The sequence below is a fragment of the Eschscholzia californica genome, unplaced genomic scaffold, assembly GCF_041429995.1.
Source record: "Eschscholzia californica isolate CP2 unplaced genomic scaffold, dmEscCali1.0.p SCAF_2, whole genome shotgun sequence".
Taxonomy (NCBI): domain Eukaryota; kingdom Viridiplantae; phylum Streptophyta; class Magnoliopsida; order Ranunculales; family Papaveraceae; genus Eschscholzia; species Eschscholzia californica.
Genome location: NW_028238309.1, coordinates 57,447,162 through 57,463,675, shown reverse-complemented (window position 1 = coordinate 57,463,675; position 16,514 = coordinate 57,447,162). Strand labels below are relative to the sequence as shown.

The window sequence follows — 16,514 nt, the reverse complement described above, 5'->3', positions numbered from 1 at the left end:
ACAATAGATTTGCTCATTTTATTCCCCCACCCCTCCTTTGTGTGGCTAATCACAAGAAATTGCTTTTGGGCTGCCAACATTCAGTGTCAATGAATAGAGAATCTATTTCGGGTGAATTTAACTGTTCTCAAATTTTGGTCAACTTTAAGGGGTTCGAACCCTTGACTTAGAGGATGGAAATCAACTTGTAACTTTTCCAACTAAAAATTGTTGACCACAAAGTCAAAATTTACTCCAGACTTACACGAGATCAAGAGTCTTCTTTTTTTAGTTAGCTTTCCTGCATAGGTATAGGATAAATCTATTTCCTTAGCATCTTCTACATTAATCTTTGGTCAATTGACTAAGTCCACAAATCAATAATCTGATCTTGGGATGCCCTTTTCAAGAGAAATACTCCAAATTTCTCTCCTAACATATATACACTGTTTCAACTAAAAAAAAAAAAAATATACACACATGGTATTGCACCTATATATATATATCTATAGAGAGAGAGAGAGAGAGAGAGAGAGAGAGAGCACGTAAGAAAGACATAATCCTTATATGAAAAGGGGGATCCAATGAAATGCATCCCTAGAAACCCTTGATTTACACAATAGAAACCCCAAACAAGAGGGGGAGGGAATGTCTCCCTAGCAATAACAACTTCCAATCCCCAAGTATTAAGTCCATAATAATCTTAGAACAACAAAATTGTAAGCCCGTTCAAAATCACAAGTGAATGATAAATGAGGCATCAAAGCTGCTTCTACGAATCTAGTAAATCCTTTTTTTGTTCTAAAAAGATCAGATCATAAACAATAACAACAGAAATAGTATTATAATTATTGAGAGAGAGAGAGAGAGTAGAGGACTATGTGGGATTGCTACACCATTTGAGAACAGATATATCTTATTCGAGATGAAAGGAGTTTTGTCGTATGAAGATCGTATGAACACGAGATAATAAGAGAGAATTTGGAACAGGCCCTTATCGAACGCTAAAGGAATCGTGAATCTTGATGACTGACAAACAAAATTCTTACCAGAGTGACAGACACGAACATGTGAGATTTTCTGAAAATTGGATCTTGAAGATGAATGAGAGGAATTAGCATTTGGAATTAATCAGGTCGAACTATAAACCTTTCCCCCGTGACCTATGCTAATACTACCAGGTACAGGAACACGACTCTGACCAGACACTTGAACGCCTGAATGAAGAACATAATTGTTTGAGAACATTGAACCAGCTAAACCACTAGAAGATGGCATTCTGATCGAGAAAGAATTGTTGGGCCCAGCTATATAATCGGGCCGAAAACCTGAAGATGCAGATGATGGAGCTAAGGTAGGTAATGAAGAGCCAACATGGTATGGAGCAACTGGCATGTCAGTGAGAGAAGATGCAGATGGACTATAGCTCAATGTCCCCATCGGGTGATCGAATTTGCACGTTGGCCCAAACTTGCATATTCCATGTTGCGCGTAGAACTTGCAAGGTGGTGCGCCCTGTCAATCAGTAAGACGGTCAGTGGTACTACTAGTAATGAAATGCAAGAATTCTAAATACTGCAAAAGTTTCATGTCTATGTTGTATCATATAAAGTGTGGGCAAGTACAAATACTACTTAAAAATTTTAACAAGTTATCTAGTCATCTCTTACAATTGACTCGAGTGTATGAAAGATTGAAAGTTAAGTTAGCATGACTTTGAAGTAGAAGTTTTTCGTAAAGTTAACATCAAACTGATTTCATTTTGATGGTTTTATAAGCATAGCACAAAGGTAAGTCAATAAAGAGCACCTCATGCTGGTACAAGTCGGGCATTCTCAGAAAATAAAAGAATTCCCAAATACCTAGTTATAGTGGGTATGTTCGTTAGAAATCATTGGTTGGAGGCAAATAACTACTTCATGTGCTTGTAAACATGTATCATTGATTTATTCGAATACACACATGTTTAGAAGTATCAATCATATATAGCCATCACGACTACGACCCTTGCAACAAAAGTAGACGTGTTCAAGAAACAAAAAATACAAATCTTATATTTGATAAACCAGTTGCATATCATTTCAAGGAGGTGATCATGGCTAAATCTCCACTTCTTCTTTCTAGAGATATATGTTATCATATATTATATTACATATACTTCAAACGGTGTCGTAATACAAAACATTTTTCCAAGCAACAGATCATTTCTCAAGAAATGGATTAGTGGTGCACCTTTCACCAAAAACTTAACCCAGAAAAAAGCTTAAAGTGATTTAGCTAATTGACTATTTCCACTTAGCACGAAAAAGACGGAAAGAGAGGTGCGCAAAATCATTTTACCCTAAAATGCTTTTACATAAAACATTTGTAACATGGATACCCTTTCTAATCTTTATTTCTAACATGATTGATAGGGAAACCCGTATTTGATACTTGGGTATTTGTCAATACTTGCAGAGTCTCAATAACTTCAATTTGCATGATACTTAACTATGAAATTTCTTTTGTATAATTAATGAAACCAGGAGATATCCTGATACACTTCTGAGATTGTTCTCAAGAACCAAGAAATGAGGTTAACAGTTCATGGTAGAGAATTGTGTGTGTTGTGTTGCTCGAACAGTCAGCCTTGTTCCAAATAATCATGTTATACTATCAAAATGCATATGCAGGTTTCCTAAATGCATAAAACCTCCAGGTACTAATCTAACATGAAGAGTAAAAGCTTGTAAATGGCAATTGTAACTGATTTAGTGCACACACACATATTATACAGGTACAAGCTTCCAAACCAACTTATTTGAAGGCATTAGACTTTGACACACTAATTGATTTAGCTACTCCCGACATCTCAATAGGAGTGAGAGAGGTTTTTCTTTTGCAATAAACTTCATTGCAACATGTAGTCTCCAACAATAGATCCCATCAAGGATATCCCAGATCGTTGTTAAAGGTATACAGTATACTTTGAAAAGAGTACTGTGGCGATTAGTACTTAAAAGGCAACAGTTACAGTAAAGAAAATAGATATTATTACTAACTTCTTCCGAAATGTCTTTTACCTAGAAGCACATATGAAGATTGCAGATACCAGTGTATATTGTAAGTTATCATGTATGATGTATGAAAACTGACAAGTGAAATAGAATTTTATGATACACCCAATATAGAGTTTTTCAATTAATGTAGACAGAGTAATGGAGTTAATTACTGCTCATTTCATGCCAATGGTACTTCACATCAGTAATTACTTCAACTCATGATGAGCTTCATTAAATGCCGAAAACAAATATCAAAACAAACATAATTTCCACATTAATTATACACTTGCTTTTATGGAAACTTTTACTTGCCAAACTTATCTTGAAAAGCTTTAGACGCCCATTGTGTCTTCCTAGTTTTGGCACAATTCTGAATTAATTATCTATATCAAAAAATAAATTCTAACTAGGACATTGAATATAGACAACTTCAGAAACTAGAGTAAGAGTATACTCATAAATTAATAACACTAAACCTGCCCAACTTTCACTTGAATGGCATTGAAACAGGATGGAAGAATTTAAGAACAGGATTTAACTCAGTTCCATGTAAACTGGTGTTTATGTTATGAGTTCCACCAATCTAACGTTGGAAAATAATAGAAGGCAGGAAGAAGCAACATCTCATTTATAGCAAAGAAGAAACTAAAAGAGGTAAGCGAATCAAATGCATACCGGGCGCAGAGGAAGTCCCATGGCAGTCAGTGCACAATTTGTTTTCGGTGTGATCCATTCTGGAGGATGATGGTACCTGCATGTGGTCCCATATTTACAGTCCCCTGTTCTCATGTAATATTGACATTCAGGCTGACCAGGTCTTTCTGGAAACAAATGTTCCTTCACGCTACTACTTGAAGGGGGAGCAGGGGCTGGAAGTGATCGGTAAGACCCTATAAATTCTGTTGCAGAAGGTGATAGTTGAGTTACCCCGTAAAGTGGGTGAGGTCTGACAGTGGGTTGAGTACCAGGAGAAGCAACTTGAGACATTTGACTCAACGGCGCCTGTGACAGGTTAGTGATTCAGTAAAAATGGAATAGGAAACAAACACGATGGTTACTAAATCAATATATAATTAGGGAAAAGTTAAGCTATTAAACGAGTACCGGATATGGACTCCAACTCGAAATGGGAACCATTCCTTGGGGAAGCAGCACAGGCCCGAAAGCTCCTTGCACATATGAACCAGGCACAAGATTAGGGCCGGGAACTTGCCAACTAGTGGTCACCCCTCCATATGGTTGAGAAGGAAGTGAAGGAGACTGCACCGTTGGATAAAATGCAGGTGTCGGCGGCTGCGCTTGGGCCGGTGTTGGAGCAGGTATGGAAACAGAAGTTGGTTGTGGATGATTGAATTTACAGGTTAAACCAAACTTGCATTGCCCCGTTTTGACGTAGTAAGTACATTCATTCTCTCCCTGTTGGATTAACAATCACCCATTAATTCTTACTACGAACTTGATTGAACTACTCATAAAATTTGACCTGGAAACTAAGAAAACACATATACTCTAAAAGAGAAGGAGTCTAACCGGTCTAAGTGGGTATCCATAATAATTCACTACCACGGGGCTCATCAATTGACCTCCATCTTTTGGATGGTGGTATTTGCAGTAAGCTCCAAATTTGCAAGTCCCAGTCTTTGAGAAAAACTGGAAACAAGGAATACGAGAACAATCAATACTACTAGAAATTATTCCATTTTCAGAAAATAGAAAAACAAACTAAATTGAAGATTAATAAGTCTTTTAATCCACATTTAAAAAACAATCTTCTCGGTAGTATTTTACGCTTTATATAAGTACCTCACATACAGGTTGACCTTCACGCTCTGGGTACTCGCCTCCACTTTGTATTACAGCACCAGCCGCCTGAAGTAATTCAAATTCAATTAGAACATAATCACTTCACATTGAATGATATGTACAAACATCGTAAACAAAAAAAATCAAATACCCAGAGGAAAACAAATAAGTTCTCAATAAGATCAGGTTAGAGAAATTGCGAAAAATGATGCAACTTTGTGATACAAAGGATCAAATCTTAAGAAATGATTAGATAAAACTCATAAGATAGATAAAAATGGAAAAGTACAAGAAGGAAATGAAGATGATAGGGTTACCATTGTGCGATCACGGGGATGATTGTAACGACATCTGTCACCATACCCACAGGTTCCTGAACGCATATAATACACACAGTTGGGCTCTCCTGATCGTTCAGGATAAGAATTTTTACCCCCCAATCCTAACTTCCACATTGAAACTGTATTTACAGGTAAAACAAAAACAACCCATGATTAAGATCAAATTCATCACATTCTGTAAAACCCTAAACTCAATTTAAAAGACATTTATAAAAGATTAACAAATTGGGTTTGATCAAGTACCACCATATTATTAGAACTACATTAACAAAAAGAGGGACAAAACGGAAACCCCCATAAAAGGAATCGTATTTAGTAACTTCACCATCTTTAAATAAAACCCTAAAACTCGATCTTCAACAATGAGATAATAAAAAGAAAAGTTGGTAAAAGTATGGGTATGAAAGGACTGACCTTCTAGTCCGGTTTCAGCTACTAGGGAAGAGTTCCAACCTAGTTTTGGATCTGATTGAGAACCCACCATTGTTTGATTAGTAACAAATCGCTGATCCATTTGTATATGTATGATGAATCTTACAAATGTACAGAGAAAAAAAGAAGCTGATTTCTAGAGAGAGAAAATAAGTGAGAGAGAAAATAAGGGGTTTTGTACGAATATAAGTTGAAAGAAGATCTGATCGAGTTTAGAGAGTATGAAGATTTTGACTACTTCTTCTGAAACTGGTTTGAGGGTTTTTTTACTTTCTCTCTCTAGTCTTTACTTTCTCTCTCTCTAACTTCTTCCCCTAGTTTTGAAGAAGCTTTTGTTTTGTTTGTTTGATCTTTCTTCTTCTACTCTCTCTCTCTCTCTCTCTCTCTATTTTTGAGGGTCTTTTTCGTCTGTTAATTTTTATACCCGCCAAACTAAAGGAAATAAGAAAATAGTAGCAGTGACATTAAATATTAAGTACCTGAAAGGTTTTCAGAATTTTCTTACTCCATAATTGACACTGATATTGCTTCTAATCACCAGATTGCCATTTTTTTTTCTTTCTAATCGAACTTGAAATCTCCAAGACTTTCTGGAGTTTATGTCAACATCTTGGAACAACTTGAGCTAATAACTGCTGACAGAAGATAGTAATAGAAGAGAAATATGAGTAGTATATCATTGGAGTTAGTGACAAATGTTTGTAATTTGATTTGGTGATTGATTTTAATAAAGTATATTTGAAGTAAATGGTGGATGAATAATAGTACTTACTTTTTTTTATTGGTACAAGTGTATGTTGAAAGTTTTAGTGTGTCTTTTTTGGAGCATTGAAAACTTTGGCTTAAAATGTAACGGTGACATGTGCCTTATTCTATTGAGGTGTTTTGTTTTCTGTTGAGATTATGTCGAGGTATTGAGTTTCTTTTCCTATTTTGTTAACACTTTTGTATTTACAAAAAAGCCTTTGAATATTTTTGAGTCTTTGTTTTCCATCAAAATCATTTGTCCCAAGCGAATAAGCTATTAATAGAATCCTAACCTCTATTAAAGTCACGATAAATTTGAAAACAAGTTATTTCATACTCTTTAGAACCTTTTTTTTTGTTACAATACTCATAAGAACTTATGTGTACCGATCTAATATTGAATTTCATTACATTTCTCCCCATTTGGAGCCTCATTTATGTAGTGGAAAATTTAGATATCATACTATCATATTTCATCCTTAACAAAAAAAAAAAAAAAACTATCATATTTCATGCTTCTTCACAAAAGCCAATGTTAGCAAAATTATCAAAGTTAAATTTGATTCAAATTTTGGAGGTCTATGAGACTCCTGGTGAATTGTAAACCTGTTGGCGGCATATTTAGCCAACACTCATTGTTGTTCTAGTAGCTAATAAAGCAGACAATGGCCAAGTTTCATCAACAAAAAAAAAAACTCAGTTTAGTACGCAAATGGAAATCCAAATACAACTTTTAATTTCATGTACTTGAGAAATACCTTTTAATTTCGTGTAGTGGAAAATTTAGGTATTATACTATCATATTTTATGCTTCTTCACAAAAGTCAATGTTAGCAAAATTATCAAAGTTAAATTTGATTCAAATTTTGGAGGTCTATGAGACTCCTGGTGAATTGTAAATCTGTTTGCGGTATATTTAGGCAACACTGGTTATTGTTCTAGTAGCTAATAAAGCAGACAATGGTCAAGTTTCATCAACAAAAAAAAGATCAATGTAGTACGCAAATGAAAATCCAAATACAACTTTTAATTTCATGTACTTGAGAAATACATTATACTTTTTTATCTTCTTTATCATGGAGCATTTTTATCTTCTTTAGCATGGGATGCGAGATCATGCAATTGTATATCCAAAACAATCTCAAGTATTATATTTCAGAACAACAATACATATGCAAATTTCTTTCAACAAAAAAATACAAATTGTTACGACGAAGAATAGAAAAAATAGTAAAAAAAAGTAAACAATCACGCATAACAGATGTACATAGTTCGATTTAGTAGACTTACTCGAATAATGTCGTGATCCAAAATCCCTTTCCCACACCATTATCAGAAAAAATATGGGTGGGTGGGGGGAGGGGGGTGCGAAGTATGCCATTTTACAAATGGTTTCTTCGGATACCATCATGTAAAGACCGCAAAGGGAAGAAACAACATTTTCACTATTATTGAATAACAAGTTACATACATCAAAGATAACTCTAAGGTGTCAGTTTACATAGCTCACTGGAAATCTTAAACTCACCACTTTACTGCGACTCTTTCTAATTTTGAAATATACATAGATAGAAGCTCTGCCTTACAGGCAACAAAGATCAATCATGTGTTTGGCATCCTTGAATATCAACCCTGAAAATTTCGTGTTTAGGGTTGAGAGCGGGTTTGCGAGTCACAAATCAGATTTAATATCAACTCATACTCCAGACATTTTCAACACAAACAATACTGTTAACATAAACCGAAATGTAAGCATTTCCCTCGTAAGACTAAGATTGTAGTGTATTTCTTTCAACAACACACAAAAAAAAAGTAGTGTATTTATGTTGTATGGATTTCTTGTCAATTTAGAAACTAAAGATACAACAAACATGAGTCATTTTTGTGTTTCCCATAGGTGTGATTCTAATAATTTTAGCATTTGATTTTTATTGCAATCACTAAAATATCTACTAAAGAAATCTTTCGCCGTTGACTGAATAATGGAGACAGGTTCCACCGAGCTTTCACAGTCCTACTAAATTATAAAACAACATTGTATGCAATCCAGTATTTACTTCGTTTAATCGTCTATTCAATCAAGATACGTTCCGTCTGGAATTTAATAAATACGAATCAATATTATAACTACCTTTACAGTACAAATATATGATTGTCCATCTCTACATTAAAGACTACATCGTAGTAATTATTAATTAAAAAATGTAATCAATTATCACGATTGAGCATACAACTACTCATCATATTTATAGAGAAATCAACCAAATTAAAGCATCTAGGTTTCCATTAATACATTTGTAGAGACTACATTTACAGAGACAATAGAGTTGTTCTTCACATAAAGGGTATAGTCGTAGTTATATGAATTTATTATGTGGTTAGTTGGTATTTCTCATAAAGACAGTGCCTTAATTCCTGTGACTTTTTTTTTTTGGCAAATAATTGTATTCCAGTGGCATCCAATATTGTACTGCCAAGTGTCGACTCATCTACCCAGGGCCAGGGCCAGGAGCATGTAGTCAAAGTCATTGGCATCTTTTTCAAATCTCTAGCTATAATGAACGGTTAAGATTTGATTAGTGACGGAAAATTTGATCAGATTCGTTCATTTTGAGTAGGTAAGAATTGAACCAATAATAGAACTGTAGTAGTAGTTTTTGTCTTTAGAAAATGAAGATGACCGGCACCAACCAGTTGAGTGTACGGTATTAATAGTGATGCGACCGGAATCTTTTGATGGAGAAAACCATTGCTTTAAATTTCCAAATCCATTTATTTTCCTTTTTTTTTTTTTTTTGTTGAAATATTTATTTTCCTTGTTCTATAGGTACTTTAGTACTCTTACATTTTATTTATTTGTCTATAGATGATTAGATGTTTCTAATATTTTGTGACTCGTGTTTTCTCTTCTTCCACTTCCTTCGTTTTTATTTTGTTTCGGTTTTTTGTTTTAAAATCTTTATCCAAATTTTTAGATTTTTTTTCTTCTGTTTTCTGAAGGGCATCGTTTCTAGTTTAAGCGGTTAAATTTTTGGTGAGCGTTTATCATCGGTTTTGTCTTAATTTTGAATAATTTTTGAGGATTTGTAAGTAGTATTATCTCAAATTTGAAAAATCAGAATGACGTGGACTCGTAGCAGTCCGAGACCTTAAACCAGTCTGATACCATAATTTATACTCACTATCTCGGACTGAACAATATGACTCATAAAACCTTGGTCGGAGATGGGAGAGATGATGAAAACGACGAAGTTAAGTTGCCCGGAAATTTAAACAAAATCCACCATTTTCCTTTAAAATTTTGTACTCCAAAAAATGTCCATGTTTCTTCAAAGAAACGCGCCTTTAAATTACTCATAAGACCTTGGTTCTGAGTACATAGGAGTTCAACTTTTCAAAAAAGTTCTCGTTGTTTACAGAGTATATAATGTAATCAGAGAGAGTAGTTTGTTTTAGGTCGATATTTGGGGAAATAAGAAATAAATTCAGGGAAGAAAGTTTTGGATGGAAACAATTCTTTTTTGTTTCCTTCAAACATTACCCACTTTTGATGTTTTTATTTCTTCTTCCTCCATCTTCTTTCCCACTACCATCAACTCCGACGACCATTAAAACGCCTACAATGACTCTGATCGTCATCTCTTTCTTCTCTTCTCTTCTCTCTCTCTCGTCCCTCTCTCTCCTCTCGATGTCTTTCCTTCTCTTTCTTCTACAGTTCCGAAGACAACGACACTGGTTCTATCAGATTGCTTCGCCTGGTCCGGACTCCAGGCTATCTCTGGCCGACGACAATGAAAATAGAGAAGATGACAATGAAGTCGCCGGCTATCTCTGTGGCCAACGACTTCTGGGGTGGTTTAGAATTTCTTTTGCTTTTTCCATTTTTTTCTCCGAAATTTTTTCTCTTTTTTCCCAAACATCTTCCTCAAAATGGTGGCCTTTAAAGGGACGCCCACCAACCATAGGGTCCGTACTTAACTCATTGCTGTCTTGTTCTAAAAAAAAAAACTTATTTCTAGTCCGAACGATATGTGGAGATAAATTCACCAAATTACACGGTCCTCCCCACTGCACACACACTATCATACTATCATCCATCCTAATTCCTACCCGCGCTTCCATCTCTCTCTCTCTAAACATTATCTTTTCTCTCTCACTCTCTCTCTTCTAAGAAATCATTTGCAACGACAATGGAGAGCTTATTAACGAGCTTCGTAGTTCAAATCCCAACAACTTCAAATCATTTCTCACTCAAACGTTTTTTCTGCAACACAAGAAACAACAAATCATTTCGAGTTCAACGTTTTAAGAGTTCTAGACCTTCAAGATTAGTTTGCATGGCTGTAAGTAATGATTATAACTTCTAGGGTTTGTTCTTTCTTCCTTTCTTTCCAGTTGAATTTTGGCATATATGATTCATTCTACTTGTTATAGTTATCTTCATTAAGATTGAAACTTTGTTTTATGTAGGAACCTTATCTGATAACCAAGCTGGATTCAGCCGAGAAAACTTGGAAAGAATTATCTGTATGTATTCAAAGTATTACAATATCAGTGATTCAATTTATACCCAGAGTGATTTTAATTGTATCAAATTAGTGGTTTCATATGAATTGAGTGATTTTTAGATTTTGAACTTATTTTTGTAATGTTTTCTTATCTATGTTATTTGGGGATTATTTGAACTTGGGGTTCAATTTATGTCCTACTTAATGACTTTGATGTCACCTTGATTGCCATTGAATTGCTTTACACTAGAGATTAAGCTCTAAATTGTCAATTTTAGGTCAAGCTGGCTGACCCGGATGTAGTGTCGAATCCTAGCGAATACCAAAAGCTTGCACAATCTATGTCCGAGCTTGACACGGTAAAATAGAAGGAGGTTACTTCGTTTTTCATGCTAGGGATTTAGTCATTCTCTATATGTAGTTGTTTTCTGATATTGTGGTAACATTTGCAGGTCGTATCAATATATAGAAAGTTTAAGGATTGTGAGAAGCAACTGGAAGAGGCAAAAGGTTTTAGACTATTTTTTTTTTTGTTGATTTTGATTACTTTTGAGGTACTACATATATTGATTTTATTATTGTTGCAGCTTTAGCGAAAGAGGATGTGGGTGATGAAGATATGGCAGAGATGATACATTCTGAAATAAAAAGTTTGTCTGATCAACTTAAAGAGCTAGAGGAGAATCTAAAGGTTTTGACTTTAATGCTGACCTATGAAAATTGAGAAAACTTAGTCTCTTTTACCATGTTATTTAAGAAATTATTTATTCATGTTGAAGATAAAAACTTAAAATGACCCCTAAGTCTCTAAAGCTCGGGTTTGATGTTGAACTGATTCAATATAACCTGTAATCATTGAGTAGAGGAATGATATTCAAACTTTTAAAGCCATAGCCGTTACTTAGTTGGACGCTATATAGGTAGAAATAATGCATGCCATTACTGTATTCTTAGAGAATAATTTGACCAATCAAGAAAAACTTGTCTTTGAACTTTTGATTGGATGTTGATGCAGAAGCAACTAGGGCAATTTTTGTTCTCCTCTTATTAAGCACTAAAGTGTCTGTTTGTCCTACTACTGAAGTTTCTGAGCTTTCTACTCACTTAGATTCACCTTTCAATGCTAGGTGTTGCTGCTTCCCAGTGATCCTCTTGATTCACGAAATATCCTTCTTGAAGGTATGTGGATGAAAGTTGACCAGTGGTTGTTCTTGGTTACTCAGAAGTCAGTATATATCTTATTCACAAAAAGTTGCGGGAGTTGGGAACCTTGCATTGTTGTGAAACTGCTGTCCGGTCTTTTGAGTTTGCTACAAGTCGTTTTTATCCTATTTTGCAGTGAGGGCAGGGACTGGTGGTGATGAAGCCGGAATTTGGGCTGCTGATCTTGTAGGTACATTTACTCTTATCCTTTCTGAATGTGATGATAGTGATGTATTATAAATCTGTTTTCGACGTATTAGTGAGTTTAATCTGTTTTCGTGGTACAAGTGAGTTTTCGTAATCGCAGGTAATTTAATGTACTTAGCCTTGGATGATCCGTTCACAGAATTATAGATACATCACTGCTATGTTTCCGAGATTTCAGAAGTCTAAACTGATTAAATTTCATTGATGTTTTGATGTGAGAAATTGGTATCAGATCAAGAATGTCAGTTGCACATAAATTGAGTAGGAGCTTAGAAATTTACTAGTACATGCTCATTTATTGTAGGTATAAAAATTAAACCATGATCATAGTCTTATCTTCACCATCCATAATCCTAAGATGTTAGAATAAGATTACCCTCCTAAATTTGCGAATGAAGAATGAACTAATTACTGTTTCTTCAAAAGAAAAGAGAATTTAGTTGTTATCTGGCCCGCAGCTATTATACTCTCGTTCATTTTCCTGGATATCACTGATATCAAATGGACATTTTGTGCGACAATAGGCACCCATTAGAAATAGTTTTACTTAGCAAAGTATTTTTTTTCTTGTATGTCAATACAATGCAGTTCCAATACATAGTAATGTTCAGTTGCTGGGAGATTTTTAAACTAACAATCTATGTCTTATATAGACTAGCTACTAGGACATTTTAAGTTATTGGAGTGCAAGAAATCTTGAATTCTTTTCTTCCATAACATCTTTCTTCTATCACTTTTTAGGTCCGTATGTATCAGATGTTCTGTGAGCGAAGCCGTTTGAAATTTGCACCAGTTTCATCTTCAGAGGTATGTATGTTATTATTATACCAAACCTTGTGTAATACAATATATCGATACTGCTTCGTGTTAGCTGATTATTTGTCTATCTTTTAGACTGAAAGAGGTGGTTACAAAACTTTCGTGATGGAAATTAAAGGAACTCGTGTTTATAGCAAACTAAAATTCGAGTCTGGTGTTCATCGGGTTCAACGAGTTCCTCAGACAGAAGCACAGGGCCGTGTGCATACTTCAACTGCAACTGTAGCAATTATGCCAGAGGTTTGTCTCACAAATAAGACGTGCAAATATGTGTATGGGTTTAAGTACAGAATATTTGTATAATTGATGATTTGTTAATCATGTGAAGTCAGTTACATGGATGTAGTTGAAACAATATTTCCTGCTAATGTTCATGCTAAGTAGTTGTGGTCGACCGATCCGCCCGATTTATTCGGCGGTCTAGTTGAGATCAAAGGTAGCCTGGGTTAATTTGAGGCCAAATACTCAAGTTGGTTATTATTGTTTGAAATTTTGACTGTTTGGATTCAATCTGAATTGCCAGAGTATAGTTTGTGGTCTATACATATACATGCCTGTTCAAGAACTTCTATGTAACATCAGTTTTCAAACTTATTTACTTAACTGGTTCAGGCTGATGAAGTTGAAATAGTAATTGATCCAAAAGACATTGAGCTCACAACTGCAAGATCTGGAGGTGCCGGAGGTATGCAACTGTAAAAGAATAAAGTTACAATAATTTCTTTCATTGAAGTCAGCTATAAAACTGTTATAGAGAAACATAACATCATTTTTCAAACTTATATTTAGATATTATCTCTCATCCAATTATATTTGCTAAGTGCCCATCGATGGATTCTTCTTGCAGGGCAGAATGTCAACAAGGTAGAGACAGCTGTTGATCTCTTTCACAAACCGACAGGAATTCGTATCTTTTGTACCGAAGAAAGGTCTCAGCTTAAAAACAAGACTCGTGCACTTCAGCTATTGAGAGCAAAACTGTAAGTTCCATTTCTAAATCTGTTCTTTTTATTTCTTTCTTTTCATGACGTATACACTGTTTTCTGAGAAATATTATTTCTATATTTGCCTGTTGTTGTTCGAAACTAGCAATTTTCTCACGCACTTGTTCATATGATAATTTTTCTCCTGGATGCTGGTATTTAGTCAATTAGTTCCAGTTCATACTGGTCTAAATTCGGTACATAGTTTGTCGGATTGGCTCTTTACTTATTCTGTTTGGGTTTTGCGATATCTTTGTTTACCCTCATCCTTGTTACAGGTACGAGATCAAAGTTAGGGAGCAGCAAGAGTCAATAAGGGATCAGCGAAAATCACAGGTTATATCCTTACAAACCTGAGATTAATACTTATAATTGACAGAGCACCCTAGTATGCCACACTGCTCTCGAGAAAAAGAAGAGAAACTCAGAAAAGTTATCTTCTCTTTGTTTCTGCTGAATGCATTCGAAATACACTCTCTATACGTACAAACCTGAGATTAGTACGTATAATTAACAGAGCCTCCCTAGTATAGTAGTATGCCACACTGCTCTTGAGAAAAAGAAGAGAAAACTCAGAAAAGTTATCTTCTCTTTGTTTCTGTTGAATGCATTCGAAATACGCTCTCTATACACCATTAGAAAGGTATATTAGTTTATACGAGATGTCATAAGTAGACGATGAAGTAGGTGGCCAGGAACAAGCTAACCTTCGCATACCTTTTGATGATACAATTAATAAGAGATTATCTCAATTGAGCGGGTTCTATGTTTAACTTGTACGCCTAATTGTAAACTAGGCTAAGAAAATGAAAGTTTTGAAGGGACACATTGATTTAGTATACTTGTTTTATCTTCTCAATCACTACTCAAAACTACTGCAGCTGAGGCGCATGCTTCAGCAGCAACAACATTATTATGGAGTCCCTATATATCGTATCAACAATGCCTTTTTTTGTGCGTGTTCCATGAATGGAGCTGGTGATGAAATGAGTTAATACGTCTCAATCTTGCTCGTGGATGTGTCCATTTGTTTTAAATTTTATGTTGTTTTAAGCAACTAATATTCAAACGAGTTTTGTTCTATCTTCTATAAAATGGCAGGTTGGTACAGGTTCTCGATCAGAAAAGATTAGAACATACAACTACAAGGTAAGCATTATAGCCGATCAATTTTCATTTGCTCAAGTTAGGGATTAGATGATTCAATCTTTTTTTTCAATTACATTGTAAGACCTGTTTTACAGCATTCAAGGGGTTCTTATTAGCATGTGGCATGGATATTCTCCAAGTCATTAATCAAAATTCAAAAGCTATATTAGGTCAGCAGTGTGAACACTTGTTTGTGTAGTCTTGACCTAATCGTACTTGCTTAGCCGGATTAGCTGCTCATAGTCAACTGATGAAATTAGGAAATGGTTAAAATTGCTCTTCTCCTATGTGAAAATGAAATAACTAATTTATGCATGCGAAATTACTAAAATTGTGACAGGTTCCCCGTGTTACAAAAATGAAAACCTGGTTGCCCATTAATCTTTATTGAAATATTTGTATTGATGTTCTCCAAGCCGAGAGTCTTGTCGAGGCGAAATTTACTGATCTAATTATTTAGCATAATTATTTTCTTAGATTAATATTCTGCAAACTTTACTAGGACAATAGAGTTACAGACCACCGGTTGAAGATGAACTTTGAGCTGACTAATTTCCTCAACGGTGATATTGAGACAGCTATTCAGGTACCAGTTCTACTTCTAACTTATTTCTCGGCGTATTTGAAATATCGTAATCGTTTCTTCATTTTTTTTTGTTTTCAAGCCTTTGGACTAAATTTCAGATACATTTTAGACATTTTTTTGGAAATCACACTGATGATCAACACAATTAGATTCCCTCGAAACTAGAGAGTTGCTTTATATTATATAGAATATTTTGTTTCCCCACCTAATATGCATGATTCTTGCAGTCATGTGTTGCTATGGAGCAGAAGGAGCTCTTGGAAAGCCTTGCTTTATCAGTGGGTGCAACAAAAAACTAAATTCACAGGTTTCGTTTCTGTCGGCCAAAATTTCGTCAATGTGGAGGTTCTTGTTTGCGTGTTGTTTTTCAGACCTGCAGATTAACGAAATCGCCGTTCGGACTGAGATAACCGACCCACTGCATATTCATTTTCAGGTCCATTAATTGTATAAATTAATTTTTGTAAGATCACTGTACTATGACACAAGAAAACAAGCATTGGAATAATAGATCTAGAAATGAAGTTCATAATTGGGTTTTTTCGCTTTTATAGAGTAAATAGCGATAATGACTTGAGTATTTTCTTGATACTTACAGATTTGATTATTGAACCCTTTGAAGATCTAAACAGTGATAGTAGGTCGAAATGACAATGGTTTTGTGAGAAAGTTGAGGACTATTGCTTTCCTTGGTTGAGCACTGTCGCCTTTTCGGT

General features: G+C 34.9%; 2 protein-coding genes across 2 annotated transcripts; one reads left to right on the top strand and one right to left on the bottom strand.

The window, feature by feature from the left end:
• Window positions 1-525: 525 nt before the first annotated feature.
• LOC147559441 (zinc finger CCCH domain-containing protein 32-like) lies at window positions 526-6,056 on the bottom strand. The gene is made up of 7 exons (XM_086661339.1): window positions 5,579-6,056; window positions 5,141-5,283; window positions 4,824-4,889; window positions 4,551-4,670; window positions 4,125-4,436; window positions 3,696-4,022; window positions 526-1,494 (listed from the first exon to the last, which is right to left on the bottom strand). The coding sequence occupies exons 1-7, from the start codon at window positions 5,676-5,678 to the stop codon at window positions 1,111-1,113; spliced, it is 1,452 nt and encodes a 483-aa protein (XP_086517465.1). The 5' UTR covers window positions 5,679-6,056; the 3' UTR covers window positions 526-1,110.
• A 4,289-nt stretch (window positions 6,057-10,345) lies between these two features.
• On the top strand, window positions 10,346-16,330 carry APG3 (Peptide chain release factor 1). The gene is made up of 15 exons (XM_086661338.1): window positions 10,346-10,686; window positions 10,814-10,870; window positions 11,130-11,210; window positions 11,304-11,361; window positions 11,439-11,542; window positions 11,979-12,030; window positions 12,191-12,240; window positions 13,003-13,068; window positions 13,156-13,320; window positions 13,693-13,765; window positions 13,928-14,060; window positions 14,342-14,399; window positions 15,165-15,212; window positions 15,715-15,798; window positions 16,026-16,330. The coding sequence occupies exons 1-15, from the start codon at window positions 10,534-10,536 to the stop codon at window positions 16,095-16,097; spliced, it is 1,254 nt and encodes a 417-aa protein (XP_086517464.1). The 5' UTR covers window positions 10,346-10,533; the 3' UTR covers window positions 16,098-16,330.
• Window positions 16,331-16,514: the final 184 nt, after the last annotated feature.